Raw genomic sequence first — 18,757 nt, 5'->3', positions numbered from 1 at the left:
TCACAAACAGACCAAAAGACTCAGAATTGGTTCAAAATTGGTTTTAAAAGTTTGCAGTTAGTAAGATTTTTTTTTAAATATTTTTTAATGTTTAAAAAAGTTAAAAACAAAAAAATGTATTTTTGCAAAAACTTAAAATAACTTGTCTATTTGTTTATATTTTAAAATTTACACATGTGCTGCTTAATATTCTTGTGCAAACAGACACATTTAAAAAAAAAAAAGATTCCTTGATTAATTCAAAGGACAGACTTTCTTTTTTTATATTTGAGATATAAATATTTTAATATACTAATTGTCTTTACATTCACTTTTGATTCATTTAACGAATCCTTACTGAACAGAAGTATTATTAAAAAATAAAAACAAAATAAAATAAAAAAAACTTTCTGTAGACACAGAGGAAGACCGCAAGGGTTTAAGGTGCAATTTGGGACAGGGCCAGAGAGAGAGAGAGAATGTATGAGGCTGTTGAGGCATGTTGAAAATGAGTCTGAATGAACAAGTGGATCAAAATAAAGAGGATTATCAGATTAAAGGGTTTTGCCACACACTGCGCTTAAGTTAAATACACACTGAAGTTCCTCTGGAATCACACACTGCTAAATTACCACACACACACAGCGCAAATCAAGAAGAAAGGCACGTGATTTGTTAGATGTTCATTATTCAGCAGGTGTTTATCATGTTAATGTGACATGGTGGGAAACATTTCATGTGCACTAATTGATTTGAGAAATTTCTCCATATCTCAGGCATTCTTGCAAAAAGTGCTACGGTTTCAAGGATGTACTTGTGTGTTAAGGGAAGCAACAGAGGCCATCTGTTCAGTGACGCTGCAGACAAAAATTCTATTTTATTTTTTTGAAAATTCCATTTCTTGTTTTTGAATCTGAATGTTTTATGCATATAATTTGAAAATATGCCACATCGGTTTTCTTTCATTTTTGAGTGTGATATTGAAATGTGTGTATAATTGAAAGGCTCTATTATAGTAGTCTAGCAAATATGTGGGAGTGTACACAAAATACACTTGCATGCAGTTTCAAATTTATCATCCAAAATAAAAACAACAAGACAACGCTTTACCCAGCATTCCTTCTCCCTTCTATGGACAGTTGGACAAATGCACCCAAAACAGCAGAACACGATATGCAAACACAATCCAAGTCTACAGCCACGCAGTAATCTATTATATCACGATGACTCAGCTGGACAGAGAAGGAACCTGATGCCACCAGTCAGAGATCATGGAAATCTGACCAGTGAGGATTGAGTATCCAACTCCATTTTGGACTCGTTGTAATACTTGGCACATACGTATCACACTTAGCCTCACTATTAAAACTAAAGGTTACAGTCGGAAACAAAAAGGGTTTTATAATCAGATGCTACAGTATTAGAGAACATTATTTAGTTCTACAAAAAAAATTAGGCTGTAGTTGTTTAAAGAGCCCAGAAACCAAGATGCTGATCTGCAAAATTAATATCAAAATCCAACTCAATACTACACATTGTAAACCTAACCAAACTATGCTGCAAAGAATCACTGAAAAAACATTTATTTTTAAGCATGTATAAACACCAGCGAGCTGTAAAGGTCAGGTCAGGACACAGCACAGGAACACCGCATTTATCTGATTCTATAATAGCCTGTGCTGTAAGTGAACAACCATCAGAGCTGGATTCAAGACGAGACCCTCAATAACCCAGACCAAAACTAGATCCCTTCAGGTCCAGATCCAAACCAAAATATAACCTCCAGACCAACTGACTGAGGAACCAGGCGGTCCATTTCAATCAAGTGAATGTTGAATTTATTGCAGCATTATTTTCAGACTCTGAGCTACTTTAGTTTGACTGACTAACACTGGAATTCTTGCGAATTTTCTGTAGTGGTAAAGATACAATGTCATGTCAAGTAATTACCACCATAAATCGGATTGTCTGAAACCAAAGACCCATATCCAGACAAAGTAGCTAAATTTTGCTACTCAGATCATGCAATGCACGTTTATGTCTTCAACCTCTGGTTCACCCAAGCGGTGCATTTGTGGGCTCTTAATGAAGTCTTCAAACTCCTCTCAGTGGTGGCAGCAGACTGCTGTTAAACTAACGTTATAATTATCTGCAGTATGCCCTTTATTCAATGCCAAACAGCCCTGAAGTATTCTGTCATTTAAACCGATGAATGTGCATGCTACAGTTAGCTAATTGACTAATTAGTCTAATTAAGCCACTTGCCAATTTGGGAGTGAGCAAACAGAGGCGTCTCAGTGGAATTTTCCAGATAGCAGGAAGGAGAGGGTCGTAAACTGGCTGGCTGATAAACTACTGCGGTGAGACACCAGCTTAAAACACATACAAGCAGTACCTCTATGGACACTGAGGACAACGGTGGCATTTACTTACATTTTACTTCATAAGCCACAGACCATGTGCCAACAGCAACAGTACCAATATGTACATTAAGAAAGTCAGAAAATAATAAGACACAAAAGGTTGTGTGTTACAGCAACTTAGCACAGGTATGCAGTGAAAAAACTCCCTGAAACCCTTATACACTGTAACATTTCTGCAAAGTGATCAGAATAAAATAAAATAAAATAATAGCAAATGTGTTTGGAAATGCCCTGGGCAAGTGGGATTTTAGAGATTAGCATAACATTACAATTTTGTGATGACTTTACATCAATGGAAAACACAACTATTTAAATGTTTCATTAAATAAACAAATAAGAAAAGAATATGAAAAAATATTGGAATTATATACCATCTCTAAACGGTATTTTAATTTGTTGCTGCAATACTGATCAAAAGTTTGAGGTCAGTAAGATTTGTTTCTTTGAAACAAATTAATTTTATTCCGTAAGGATGCATTAAATTTATCAAAGCTGACAGTAAAGACATTTATAGTGTTACAAAATATTTCTATTTCATATAAATTCTTCTGAACTCTATTTATCAAAAAAAAAAAAATATATATATATATATAATGGTTTCCACAAAAATATTAAGCAGCACAACTGTTTTCAACATTGATAATAATAAGAAATGTTTCTTGAGCATCAAATCAGCATATTAGAATGATTTCTGAAGGATCATGTGACACTGAAAACTGGAGTAATGATACTGAAAATTCAGCTTTTGCCATCACAGAAATAAATAACATTTGAAAACAGTTACTTTAAATTGCAATCACATTACACAGTATTATATTCCGTAAGGATGCATTAAATTGATCAAAGCTGACAGTAAAGACATTTATAGTGTTACAAAATATTTCATATAAATTCGAAACTTTTGAATGGTAGTGTATATTTAGAGCGTTACAATTTCCCGTAACATTTATCCCTTAAAAATAAGCACATTCTCACAAACATACACATATATTCTCACTGAACTAATGCACTGACAAAAATTCATCAAGCTATATGAAGCTCTTGATCCTGTACAAACACAGATTCTGTTCGCCATGATTATATGCATGTACACACCAGTGAAAAGTCTGTCTCCATCGAGTCATGAGTGTGAGTGTGTTGGTGTGCATGCATTTATTTGTGTAAGTTTGTGTGTTTGTGTCAGGGTGTGCCAGTATGTGTGTGTCTTTTGGAAGTCCTCCAGTACGAGGACATCTGCGCTACTAATAAACTATAACTCTGACAAATTGGCACTGTCCAATCATCCGCCCTCTTCATGAATAAGCCATCAGAGTCATCCAATCAGACATGGCTGATGGCCCTGGCCACCAATCAGAGTCAGGCACGGCAGAGAGGACACACAGGGCATGCTGACACTGCTGCGGGTGGAAATGAACCCTGACTGAACCGACGCTGGTGTGGGAACAGCTTGTCACATCCTAATTAATCTCAATAAACAGAAATTAACATATTAGTGTCTGAACAACTACTTTTTTTTTACTAGTCAACTGATCACATAAAAAGTAGTCGACTAGTTGTGAGTTCAGTGTTAACCTCATGTAAATGGCTCATCAAACGACATCATGCAGCATTAATGTCTTTGCTGTTCAACGCTGCATTGATAGAGAGTGTGAGAGTCAAGGAAATACAAAAATTGATCCATTTCAGGGCGGATCACAGGAATATTGGCTTATATGTGAGCAATCTAAATTAACAGATAACATAGGGAGGCAAGGAGAAACGGATCCAAGATCAAGGCTGTAAAAAACATTCATACTTGCATTAAATTATAATCAACCGAGGGCAATATATGTCCAAATTAAGCAATGAAGATGATAATATTATGATAATATCATAGGAAATATGATATCATGGTCATGATGTGATGAAACGTTTAACATAATGCTTAAGCCAGCCCTGCGTCCAAATATGCATACTTCTCAAATGAGTAGAATGTCAGAATATGAAGAATTTGCATTTAAAGAGATATAAGAAAGAAAAGAGCAATCACAATGCAGTATGATATAAAGGTAAGAAAGAATCCAATTGGAATTCAGTATGCAATTACATTTTTAAATGCTGAATATTCTATCAATTTAAGTTAGTAGGAGATTTAATAATAATTTAGAATTTCTTAAAAAATGAATAAAACCTTTCAAGTACTTTAGAGTGTTTCTTCAACTTACATTTTTATGTATTGGTCATTTATAATCATGTTGCAATTGTGCTAAATTATTGTAATTGTGTGTGTATTTCTACCACCATCATTTCCATCACAGAATGCTGTTATATGATGTAAATATATAATGTAATTATATTAAACCATAATTTATCATGTACATTATGCACACTACAAAAAAAGTGGCTCAAAAGTTTGAAGTTGGTATTATTTTTTAAATAAATTTAATGATTTTATTACATTTTTAAAGAAGTCTCTTATTCTCATCAAGGCTAAAATATACAGTAAAATATTAATATTGTGAAATAATATTCCATCTACACTTGACCCTCTTACACTAGCACTCTCTATTCTATGTCTATTCTATTTACTTGTTTTCTTTTATTTATAATATATAAAAACTTGACCCTCTAGCACCCTCTATTCTATGTTTATATTTACTAAATAAAAAAAGCCTTGACCCTCTAACACGAGCACTCTATATTCTATTTCTTTTCTTTCTAATTTTTATAATTTTTATTTAATAAGAAAAAAACATTGCTACGTTTACTGCATTAGACTAACTGAGACTTGTCACAGCACTCATATATTGTTGCTCTTTTGTTGGTTTGATTGCTTCTATTGTCCTCATTTGTAAGTCGCTTCGGATCAAATGTAAATATTATTACAATTTAAAATAACTGTTTACTACTTGAATATATTTTTATATTTTTTATAAATGCATTATAAATGTCTTAACTTTCACTTTGATCAATTTAATGCATTCCTGCTGAATAAAAGTATTAATTTCTTTAAAAATAATAATAATAATAATCTTACTGACCTAAGACCAAGTTTATACACTTTCAGACACTGTTAATAGACAAATTAAATAAACTAGTAAGAGTGTGAAAAGTGTTTTAAGAGATTTTTTTCCTAAAAAAAAAATGGGCAAAAGTGTCCATAGTTAAAGAAAGAAACAATGTGTTTAAATGTATCAGAGGCACAGTAGTGAGCTCTCCTGAAACACATCTAAACACATACACTGCTTGCTTGCAGAATGTTCTGGTAAAATGGGTTGGATGGCAGAATTCTGAGATTTTATGGATAAGTGAGGTATAAGTGTATTTGCAGTTCAGAGAGCCTCCTATCAGTGAAAGGGCCCGATAGATCTATTTTAAAACCAACTCACGACAACACGCGGCAAGGTGATGAAAACCCTGACACTCTCAAATTGCCCTGTCAATCATCGGAGTCCCTAAAAATGCTGAAATACATACAGGCACAGACAGAAACTTAAAGACAGAGACCGTTAGAGTAAAACACTGCTTGAGACCAGACACAGAGTTAAATCTAAACCAACTATACAACACGCCAGAAAAGTGTATTCCTAATTTTGCTGCAATCATGTTCTTCTCTCCTTTGTCTATGATGTAATATCACAGAGGATTGTTTTGCTGACACTATCCTCGTCTTTTTATGGCTTTGAGGGAAATATTTCAAGGGGTCATGAACTGCCTTTTTTATTTTGTATTGTTCTCTGAGGTCCACTTATAAAGTTATCAAGATTATACATCAAAAAACATAATTTAGAAGTAATAGGCTATTTCCTGTCCTGTTTTGACGCCCCTCATCAGAGCGCTCTGTTTGAATAGGCGTGGTGGATTGTAGACTCAGAAGTAAACACTAGGGTTGGGTACCGAAACCCGCTGCCAATATGGTACCGGTACCTATGTAACCGGTATGTACTAGAACCGAATCAGAACGCAGATTTCGGTGTGCCTCATTTCGGTGCCACTTAAATGCCTGAGCGATCGATTGAAATATTTGTCCTGGTTCTCTGAAATGGACGTAAGAAGCATGGGCATCGCTAGGCCATTTTTAGCTATAGCGATTATAGCGATTAGCTCCATAAACTGTCAGTCCCCTTTAAATTTCATATGAAAACGTCAGCAGACTTAGTCTCCTCCCCTCTTTCAGCACGCTCTTCAATCTGAAGACCCGCGGCAGCGCAGCACGAGCAGACTCAAACAGAAACAGAGGACACAAGGCATGTGTTTATCGATAGATTGTTATAATATCTGTATCTGTGCTGTTCTTTGTCATAAATGCAGTTTACAAAAGGAAATTAGGGAGCAATCGGTTTCCCATCTACTGTAAAGTTTTCGCTGCGTTCACCCCTCATCACACCACAGCTGTTTCCTCCAAAATCTAGCCCTTAACACATATGAACATATACTTTATAAAACGATCATGTTGCTATTTTCATTTGAAAATTTAATATTTAATGTAAAACATATTACAGTGCATGTGGCATACCATACAGTCATTCACAGAACTGATTAAAAGACAGTGACAGACAGCACTCAGTCAATTCACTCATTTTAACTAAATATCAGAGTGATTGACAGAGATACATTAGAAATATTATGTGTAAGCCTAAATATTGTTTTGTATTAAATAATGACCCAGATCGTGAAATACATTTATTAGCCTTAGTGTAAGGGAAACACAACTCGGGAAATGAGAGCATCCGAGGAGCATGTGAATGCTATGTATATTTATTTTAAATATTTGTAATGTTCTTTAATGTTATCCATCGTTTATTTTTGTGGCTCTTTTTTTTAAAGGAGACATATTATGCCCATTTTAACAATATGTAATATAAGTCTCTGGTGTCCCCAGAATGTGTCTGTGAAGTTTCAGCTCAAAATACTCCACAGATCATTTAAAATATCGTTTTGAAAATGCCTATTTTGAGTGGAAGCAGAAACACGCTGTTTTTCGGGCCTGTCTCTTTAAATGCAAATGAGCTGCTGCTCCCCGCCCCCTTTTCCAGAATAGAGCTGCGCCATTACAGCTCGTACCTGCTAAAAAACAGCTGTTTTGGTTCAGATTATCATGTTTATCGCGCTGAAATCATGCGGTTTAAACCATATGAGTTTAAACTTCTGATATACGTTTTTTTGAGCGCACACATCCGAAGCACACGGACAGAAAGCGGCTGTCACAGCATGTGAGTACTAAACTAATTTCTTATTCACACACAATTTTACATTAAAAACGCACAAAAGTTACAAAAACAGTCGGTTATGTCTGTGAAGGTAAACTGCTGGGAAATAAATCACATGTTTATTTTAGATCTAAATAGTGTTCTGTGCTCGTCTGTGCAGTCAAAGACAGAACAGTTAGCATGTTTTGCTCAAACTTTCGCAATGGCGTTAGAACTGGTACACCGTTGTCGCTTGCGAAATCAAATGACGGCGCGGTGGGTGGAAATTTACAGATTAAGGGGCGGTAATATTATAATGAGATCCCTTTGCCACGTCACCAAGGGAGCAAATCAGACTCGCTCGTTTTCTCAGACGCTTGCAGAAAAAGGCTTACCAAAACAAAGTTACTAGGTTAATCTTTTTCACGTTTCCTTGGTTGGTAGATGCACCGGGGACCTGATTATAGCACTTAAAACCTGGAAAAGTCAGATTTTCATGATATGTCACCTCGGTTCAGGCACCGTTTAGGCACCGGTACCATTTTAAAAGTATCGATTTGGCACCGGTATCGTAAAAAACCCACTCGATACCCAACCCTAATAAACACCCACCGCTATAATTGGCTAACAGCTGTGTGTTTGACAGACATCTGTTTTGGCAGATTGGCTTCAGTATAAGCTGTTTTTAGACTAACGAGAAAGTTTTGGGTTCTGAAACTTACAGGATGTTTTTATAGTACAATGATCTCTTATCTGTCAAAAGATGAAGGGAATTTTGATTTCTCAGTTCATGACCCCTTTAAAGTGTGATTTGTTTTTTAATTCCATCAGGTGGCACTAATAATTATAATTGTATAGATAATAAATTACACACTTCAGCTTAAAATATACAGGACGATAGAGAAATATTGATTAATATATGCATAACTATTGATAAAATGCTTCAATCTATTAGGAAGTACTTTTTACTGTATTTGAGTATTAAACAACATGCCTAAGACAAACTGTACTGAAATTAATAGTGAGTCGAGTCTAGTATAAAAGTATCAAAGTACTTAAAGCATGTTGTGTTTACAACATTGAATCTGTATTTCTTGTATAATGCACTAAATGCACAAAAACGTATATGTTTTTCAAACTTACTGCAGACAAAAACATATAAAGTCAATGTATTTGAATGTTTTCACTCTTGGTGACTCCTTATGAGTTTTTTTATAAAGAGAAACCGCTTTTTAGGCCTAAAACACAGCGTAAGTGCTTTACTCCAAATATACTTAAACTCTAAAAAAGTGTTTATCATTCAGTCCATAACAACTGAGAGGTTAAAAACAGAAGCAAATAAGAAACAGAGAGGCAAACTGCAGACTGAGGGTCACATAAGAGCACAAAAGCAGCTTATGATAACAAGAGGTCACAAGGTTAAATAAACATGCATGCTCTTCGACCTAAAGACAGGAAAACTATGAATAAGGGATGAAGAGGTGTAGAAAGAGGAGATATGGGAAGTATAGACAGCAATGAGGTATTAATGCCCTTTATAAAATGAAAATGCTTGCCAAAAAAATGTATATGTCGAAAAGTGCATGGCTGTAGTGCCAGTGCTTTACAGGGGATTATATATATATATATATATATATATATATATATATATATATATATATATTTATACAAACAAAAAAGTAAGAATATCATGATAAACTATTCAACCAGTTGGTTGTTAGATGACTACGCAACTAATCTTCTGATTTTGTTCACAGGTCTCGCATTTTCATCCAAAAAATAAGGTACCTATAAAAAATTTTCTTAGTAAAATAACTATTTCATACTATATACTCTAACTCTGCAATCATAATGCCCATATCTAGTTAATAATATTAATTTTTTAATATGTGTCTTTTGCTTTGTTTACAAACAAAAGCAACTGAACAATCTGAAAATCAAACCAAACATGGTCCATTTAGCATTTACGGACTAAAATCATGAAAACTGGAAAATAAATTAATCTGTGAGAATGTGTAGAAAGATCATATCATCAGCGTGTGTACAGATAGAGCAGTGTGTGTGTGTGTGTGTGTGTGTATGTGTGTTTGTGAGAGCCACTCACCCACTGGTGTGTTCTCATAGATAAGCAGGTACGACTGGAAGAAGTAATTCTGGAAACGAGGAGGCTGATTAGATGCTGGAGGAGAGGGAGAGACAGAGACATGTGTCTTAATAAGAGAAAACACACAGTTACAGCTGTTACATTAGACAGCAAACAGATGACATCGATGAACACATCAAGCAAACACTCTCAATGTGGAGCCACTCCAGTCAATATGAGGGTTGTGTGAGAGTTTGGTGTACATGAGATACGACAATAACTCAGCCACTTCTACAGTAAAATAACATGTTCCGCAAAGGTTCCTTGTACTACTGTATCTCCAGTAAAAAAAATTCACCTGTGTATAGGGTTCTTCAGTAACCTGGTTCTTTGCAGTACTAACTAAAAAAAAGCAATGTTATTAACTTAAATGCATTTTGCAATAGCTCAGTTTTTCAAGTAACAAGTTATTTTTAAGCAATAAATATGCTTACTGTCACTTTTGATCAAGTTAATGCATTGTTTTATTCAGAAACGATGCAATAACTTGATCAAAAGTGATAGTAAGGATATGTATAATGCTACAAAAGGTTTCCTTTTTCAAATAAATGCTGTTCTTTTGAACTTTCTGTTCAACAAAAAATATTTATGAAGTTTTCACAAAAATATTAAGCAGTACAACTGTATTCAGCATTGATAGTAATAATAAATGTTCCTTGAGCACCAAATCAGCATATAAGGATAATTTATTAAGGATAAGTATCATGTGGCACTGAAGACTGGAGTAATGCATGACAGGAATAAATTAAATTTTAAATTATAATGAAAAAAAAAAAGGAAAACAGTTCTTTTAAAATGCAATGTTTCATAAAATTATTGTTTGCTGAATTTGTGATCAAATAAATACAGACTTGGTGAGCATAAGATACATCCTTCAAAACATTAAAAAAAGAAAATCTTACCAACCCCAAACTTTTAATATATACAGTATATATTTATATATATATATATGTGTGTGTGTGTGTGTGTGTGTGTGTCACACATTTTTGTCTAATAAATATTTAAATATATTAGTTATGTCAAAAATAAATATATAAATAGATATTACATATATTTCTTAAATGCATCCATGTATATGGGTGTATTTATACATATATACAGATAAATATACACACTACACACACATATATTATGTAAACACAAACTTTTATTTTGGGTGTGATTGATCACAATTAATCGATTTGACAGCACTAAAATATATGTAATCATATTTTAAATATATAAATGTACTTTTAAATTTTATAAATCAAACATTAAAAAAAATGTTTACATACAAAACCCCTACATGAGCACTCTATATTTCACTACTACACACTATGCTCTGACATGTAAACTTCCCCATCTACGCTTGTTGTGTGCGAGACATGTTTCCCCAGTGTATATACGCGTATGTGTGTGTTCTCTTTCCAGGGGTAGCAGGAGACAAGCTGATTTGTCAGAAAGATCAGGAGAGCTTTGATCGTGTGCATGGGTAGTGGGCCACAGAGACAACACACACTCCAGAAACGGCTTGTGTGTGTTTGAAGTGCTGGTGTCTGATAGGGTGAATCACTTTTTGACTCCGCTTTGAACACAGCAAGAGCAAACCAGAGAGAGAGAGAAAGAGTGGAAGATGCCAAACAAGAAACGAGAGCCATCAACTGTGCATCCGCCAATATGCACTAACTAGAATCAATCAAGAGTAGCACGTCAGCCCGTGTTAATTACTGAACTATTACAGAATGGCAGCAGAGATTAAAACAAGTTTTAGGTGTGCGACAAACTGGATCACATATTTAATGAGAGCTCCAAACAAAAGCGAAGCCTGTCACATCTGTCCCGGCTTCAGCACAGTCATGATAAAATTAATAATCATATCATTATTGTAGCTTAATGAAATTTTCTTTGAGCCCAATGCATTTAAATTAAAATGTAATGAATACTAAAAATGAATGTGATTTAATTGAATTTTCACACTTAAGACTAAAGCCTGTTTCACACATCCAGTGGTGGCAAAATGTAAGCGACGTGTGTATTTATTTCAGCGCTTATGGCTGTGTGCAAAACATATAAAATACTGCCTTTGTTGGCAGTATACAGAGGCAGAAATGCATAAAAGCACATCTGAATCAGCAATGCTTTTCTTGCTGAGCCAAGTTTGGTTGTACTTCACATAATGATTAAAGAAAATTGTCAAAATGCACCAGTTTAAACCAATTTATCAACACATTCGTTACAATAAAGTTTAGCTTACACTTTGGGGGTTAAAAAAGCTCTCTGTTCTTGACAATTTTAGAATTCATAGCCATTATCAAAGAAAAACTCTGTGTTTTAATGAAAGCTCTACAAATGCCCGTGGCTGCAGTTATGCTGCTTACACTGCTGCAGACCCAGGATTTGTGAAACAGGCTTGATAGCTTATGTTTTCCCATTGACATTGACTGAGGGTCTTTTGAGTGAACAGGTCAGACAGAACCTTACGTCATATCAGCTCTTTTCACAGACACCATCATTTTTCATGAAGACAGCTCACCTCTTACACTACCTTTAAATTTGCAGTTAAGCAAAAACTACAAAATCTAAAAAATGAAAATCCCTTCCCTTCTTTTTTCCAGTTTTCCATATTTATTTAGTTAGTTTGTTATTTTATTATTTTATTTTATTTTATTTTATTTTATTTTTATTCTATTTTTTGAGGAACACAAAAGGAATTATTATTAAGTTCCATCTCTAAACTTAAATGTCAGTAGAGCATAAACAGATTATACAAATTAATACAAATTAGCCACCAGTGTTGAGGGTACATGCATTATACATAATACATACATAACAGTTTTCACAAAAAATATTAAGCAGTACAACCGTATTCAGCATTGATAGTAATAATAAATGTTTCTTGACCACCAAATCAGCATATTAGAATAATTTCATAATAATGTAGCATCTGGACCACTCAAACACACAATATATATTTTGTTAGCTAGATTTAACAAATACTCTGTAACACCCCAGGAAGCCGAACAGGCCCCTGGTTCCATAGCAACACTGACACCAGATACATTTACGATGGATCTTTTACCAAGGTGTGTTTGAACTAAGAATCTGACGTTTCCCTCAGGTGTAGATCTGCTGAATTTGCAAATGTTTCAATAACTTCATGTTCTTATTTTCTCTTCTCTTTAAAGGGTTAAGCTTTAACCCTTTCCTATACCAACTGTATGTGTGTGTGTGTGTGTGTGTGTGTGTATGTGTATGTTAGACCAGTTTATGTGTTTATGTAGTATGTTAGACTAGTTTAAGTGTTTATGTAGTTAATAAAACCTTACTTGTATCACACTTGACGTGGTTCATTGTTTGCTCATAACTGGAGTCACTTAATCATGCAGATTTATGCTACAAGCTTTTGTAGAATTGTACAATAAGGAAGTTATTTCCCTTAACCAGGAAATTAACGTTCTTAGAATTGACAAGACAGTTGACCCTGAGAGGTCAGCTAAATATCTACAGCGGATCTAAAATATTCATAGTTAATTATTTATAATTAACAATATTAATTATTCATATTTCCCATGAGCTGATTCGTTACAATAATGAGCATAAACAGATTATACAAATTAATAAGAATTAGCCACCAGTGTTGAGGGTACATGCATTACAAGTAACACAAGTTATGTAATCAGATTACTTTTTTCAAGTAACTGGTTAAGTTACATTACTCTTTAATTTACAAGAAAATATCTGAGTTACTTTTTCAAATAAGTAATACCAGTTGACTTTTACATTTGCCACAAACAGAAATGTTCTATATTAAAAACAAGAAAGCCCAGCCCAGATGAGAAAAAGTAACACAAAAGTAACAATGCATTACTTTACATAAAAAGTAACTAAGTAATAGGGATGCACAATATTATCGGACCAATATCGGAATCGGACGATAATGGCTTTAAATGTAAATATCGGCATCGGCCCGATATGAAAAATGATGCCGATATGTCTTGCCAGTAAGAGGAATACATTAACTCACATGTGCTCAGGGTGTGCTAGCGATTAGATCGCGTCAGCATTGTGGCTCATTCTTGAAGCAAAATTTTGCCTGAATGGTAAGTGGATTCACTGTTTTGGATCGTTGCATTTAAACTGAGAATTCAGGTACAAAATGAAGCGTTCGGTGTGTGATAGAGTAAATAGTAATAGCATGTGCAGTGGCAGCAGCCTCCCCTGGGTCCTAATGCCCGTCCGGTAAGGAGTTTTAAAACACAGGGGATGCTGTTGGCCTACTTCTAAAAAAATGAAAGCAAAATACACAAATATTTAGACTGTGTTTCCGATTAAATAAAGCAGTAATACAACTTACACTTAAATTAAATAATTGTATATATACTGATTTATTTATTATGTGTAATCATGTGTAATATTGTAATATCATGTGTTATATTTTTTAAACAAATTATGAGCTCTAAATGATTTTCAGAATTTTTACAACTTATTTGCTTTATTCCATTTACAAATGTTAAATCATAAAATAAAATGTTAAGGTTACCTTAATATATTAATATATAGTTTATTTATATTTATTTTCAAGAATTCAATGTACTGTCATTATAAAATAACTTAATCATTGTTTATTTAATTCTAACAAATAAGTTCTTGTTAAAAACGAACCAAAATTAAAAGTAATTATATATCGGTATCTGCATCGGCTATTGGCCAAATTGAGTTGAAAATTATCGGCAAAAATCCAATATCGTGCATCCCTACTAAGTAATGTAATTAGTTACTTTTTTAAGAAGTAATGCAATTTTGTAATTCATTACTTTTAAAAATAACTAGTGATGCACGGGTATCAGGCCCAATACTGCGCTCCTGTACTCGTAATAAAATGCTCCGATACCAAAAGCCGATACCACACAGCATGTAAACAGTGCTGTGTCCAGATAAAGAATCATCGACAACAGAACAACAGAGAGTAGAATGGAGTTATTAGAGATTAAGGATGTCTATGAAGTACATGTAAGTAATTAATATAGCTAATGTTAAACATTCAATATTCACGCCTGTATAGCTGATATGCACAAGCTGATAAGCAGAGCACGCCGAGTTGAGTGTGCGGCAGCACAGATGCGTGAGCTTGTCAAGCAAATATCCCTTTTTCACAGACGTAACTGGAAACTTTGTTGTTCGCTGGGATACATCAAAAGCAAGTAAGTAAACAATGCACAAGTTCCTAAAGTTATTTGAAGGTATGGAGAGCAAGAGAGAGAGAGAGCGAGAGAGAGAACACTTCTGTTGTATGATCTTAATTGCTGTTTGCTCTTTTAGCACATGCATTTGGATTAAAACTAAATCGCAAATATAAAACAAACAAAAATTATAGGGGCATTCATTATAAACAACATTTATTTTAAGCGTCAAGCATACACGACTTTATTAAAAGAGAAAGTGAATCTAGCAGCCTGTGTGAAATGCGCTAGGTTCTCTAATTCTGCACCAATACAAATGTGTGCGAGAGATGCGCATGTTTTGCTTGCTTTAAAGGTCAAAGTATACTTCGGTTTTTACTCGTACGCGAGGGTCCGCGTACAGTGCCCATGACGCAAATTTCGTCACCAAAATAGTACATGCTTAAGGCCAGATTTACTAAACAGGGCAAATTAGCATGAGAGCGCAATTCCAAAAAAGCGCTAATGGGAGTGGAAATTTCTGTGGGTGATTTACTGACAATGTGCAAATTAAAGAACACCGACGCAGCCAGATCATTTCCATAATGACCAACTCAATCTATCAAGAGCAATGCAAATTAGTGTCTGCTTCAACACATGCTTTTTGGAGCATTAAATAATGGCGCAAATACCACTAATTTGAAAAGCGCAAATGTTAGTAAACCGCGTTGCATGATTCATTTGTATATTCTCCTCCCATAAATTTTGTGTCTGAAAGGGAAACTCCTACAAATGCATATTCAATAAGATCAGGCACAAAAATAACTGTCCACGTCTTTTCAGCACTAATTCTTCACTATGCATCTTTAGTAAATCCTGACAGTGCTATTTATAACGCCAAAAAACGGTTTGAGCTGGTGCAAGCTGTTAGTAAATCTGGCCCTCAGTAGTATAATGTATAACAAGTGGTTCCCTACATTATTTTAGGAAAACGTTTTGTGATAAAAGTATTGAGCCGCTGTAGTGGAGCAGCTCTAATGCAACATTAAATTAAAGACGAAATACCATAGAGCAATAAAATGAACTGTGAAAGTAACAAAAGCTTGTACAATACATTTTAACAGGTATAATGAAGTGTGAAAATAACTGAAGTGCCTGACGAAGACCTGATGGTCGTAACGTTGTTCCTGCACCTGGGCCTTTGGGTTTTTTGGGATATGCTCGATATTTTTGTATTTTTGACTTAAAATAACTGAAGGAAACATCTGTTTGCTAAATGAAGCCAGCTAAAATTATTCATATTTTTATTCCTATTATTATTATTATCGTTATTGTTATTATTATTATTTTGTTTCTGTACCCAATATTTGCCTTAAGAATGTGTTAGAAGAGGTGAATAATGCAAATGATGACATACATTTCAGTCTGTCCATCACACAAAGCTATCATATGGCTTCAGAAGACTATGAATATAGTGCAAAAGTTTATTTTTATGATACTTTTATGATGAGTTTTTGTCCTTGTGGAAGCTTGACAGTCATGGTCACTATGAAAAAGTTTGGATAATGGCTGAATTTCCTTTTTTGTGAACTATTCCTTTAAACTTTCTCTTTTGAGCGTGAAGTGTTTAACATTCAGTCTCCAGTTGTTCTGGGGTTCAGGGCTCAAACTCCCTCCCTAATTTACCTCCATTTCATTTAACCCTCAAAACTCTGATCCAATCACAGAGAGCTAATAACCATGAGAGAACAGCTCCCACAGGACCTATGAGAGACAGAGCGAGCGAGGCAGATTCATGAAGAAAGATGGAGTGTGTAATTGAGAGAGGTTCAGCAAAAGAAAAGGACACAGACAGGAAGAGGAAGGAGAGGGCAGTGAATTATAAACTCCTGTGGGCTGATGTTAAGTGGCAGCGACACTGTGTTGGTAAATGTGCCGCCGCAGATTGCAGGTGTCCAACACACACACACACAGAGTGAGGAATGATAGACAGGAGCGAGAAAGCAGTGATGGAGTGAGATGTCTGAGAAAAGACAGGACTCGCGGGCTGATAGAAGGACAACAGGAAGGTAATGAGAGCACGCTGAAAAATGAGAGAAACAGATGAGAGTGACACAGAGGAGAGACCGCTGTCAGCACAATCAGAGTTTTAATCTCAAAGTCTGAGAGACACATTTGACCCGTGAGTGGGTGGGGTGTGATGTCACAGGGCTCATGAATATTAATTAGCTTGTGCAGTTGCTGTTAGATCATCAATATTCATGATGCAAGCCGTCACCTCAGGCTCATATAAAACATGTCCTGTTCTTCTAGTAGATGTCTCGCACTGATTTGACATCGAAAAATAATATTAAACCAGCTTCTTCAAATATTTTTACATTCACTTTTAATAAGGGTCAATTTAACACATTAATTTTGTATCATTACTTATGAAAGATTTATTAAAATTAACACATTAATGCTTAACTAGCAATTTAGCTCAGACATGGATGTGTTCCCGCATTCAAAGACAGCTTGCCGCGATAGACGGTGCTGACGGTGATACCGGTGTTAAGCCGCAACACCGGTTACGTCACTTGCCCACCGCGGCAGCGCCCCCCACCGTCGTTTTGATTTTTTATAGTAATAAAAATCATTTAGTTCAGTAAAAGAACAGACACTACAATTAAAAACTGAACGCGGCTGCTCAATGCAGCGTGCCGAACGACAGTCGCATCACAGATCAGATTTCATTTCTCCAGTGAGTAGAGTGAGTCGAGCTGTCTGACAAGAAGAGTGAGGTGAGGTGAGACAGACAAGACGATCATGGATGATTTAGTTTCTAAACGAAATGCAAAAGCGCCTGTTTGGCAATATTTTGGATTTTGAAAAGCCTGTTGACTTTTGCCGTTTATCTAAGGTGATTTTGGATTGCCGCTGATTGTTTGATTGTCAAATCAGCTTGACAATTTATTAGATACATTTATTCATACACATACTAGAATACTCACCCTCGAACAGTTTGATTTTGTATGATGCATGGAAATCTAGCTCCACATGGAGAAACAAAGAGAGAAACCGTGTGTGAGAGAGTGTGACGTTACCTTCAGAAAGTGTGTGTAGCAGCATTAAGGAGAGGAGCAACTTGACCAAAGTCATCTTGCCTCCAGAACCTTCACACCACGACATCTCCAACCTGCAACACACAAACACACACACAATCAACCACTGCGTTCAGAGTGACATCATGGAACACAACCACAACTGTTTGGTGCAGCTGACATAGCAGAAATTACACACTGCACATTTGTGTACTGGTATTGTCTGATCAAGCCTTTGTGATTGAAACTTATCATAAAAATTCTATGACATTAGCAAAGCAGAGCTGGTAATCCACATCTGCGATGTGAAATCCATCTCTCTAAATAAGTAATGTATGGTTCATGTTGAGAGTTGTGATGTCTCCAGGTGAACCTCATTACAAGTTCATTGCTCCTGATGTCATCATGTGATATGCAAATACAATCATTGCTTGGTTCCTGATAAACTGTAACACACTGCATGAATCTCAGTGAGAAAAATCTCAAAGGTTTCACATTGGTAGCTCCAGAAGTCAAACACTATGTGTCCAAATAAAAATCCAAATGCTTTCTGAAAATCAGTGTTTGTTCAGTTTGCATCAGTTTTAGGGGGTTAGACAGTGATCTTGTTCATGATCTCAGACTGGTTCCCAGTGTGTGAATATGAAATCTAAATTCTCATACATGCAGCTACAACAAACACCTTCAACGCTGACAGGTGTCTGAAGCACATGTGTAAACACGACAATAACATTGGCCAGTGACAGCCTATGAGATCACTACCGGCGCAACCATAGTATAAAAGGGCGCTGGGAGAATACATCATCTTCTTCTTCATCTTCACTGC

The 18,757-nt window shown here is 35.2% G+C and overlaps 1 protein-coding gene across 1 annotated transcript in view; it reads right to left on the bottom strand.

The window, feature by feature from the left end:
* LOC107586104 (cadherin-23-like) overlaps nt 1-18,757 on the bottom strand; it is a gene marked incomplete at its 3' end in the record, with an annotated part of 165,424 nt that overhangs the window by 116,345 nt on the left and 30,322 nt on the right. The window contains exons 2-3 of the mRNA XM_016273338.1: nt 17,935-18,026; nt 9,675-9,749 (exon numbers count right to left, since the gene is read on the bottom strand). Coding sequence (XP_016128824.1) covers nt 9,675-9,749; nt 17,935-18,019 — 160 coding nt within the window. The remainder of the gene's footprint in view (nt 1-9,674; nt 9,750-17,934; nt 18,027-18,757) is intronic.

Source organism: Sinocyclocheilus grahami, unplaced genomic scaffold (assembly GCF_001515645.1).
Source record: "Sinocyclocheilus grahami isolate Dianchi unplaced genomic scaffold, SAMN03320097.WGS_v1.1 scaffold77.1, whole genome shotgun sequence".
In the NCBI taxonomy this organism is placed as follows: Eukaryota; Metazoa; Chordata; class Actinopteri; order Cypriniformes; family Cyprinidae; genus Sinocyclocheilus; species Sinocyclocheilus grahami.
The sequence above is the reverse complement of the archived record's forward strand: the minus strand, read 5'-3'. Positions and strand labels throughout refer to the sequence as shown.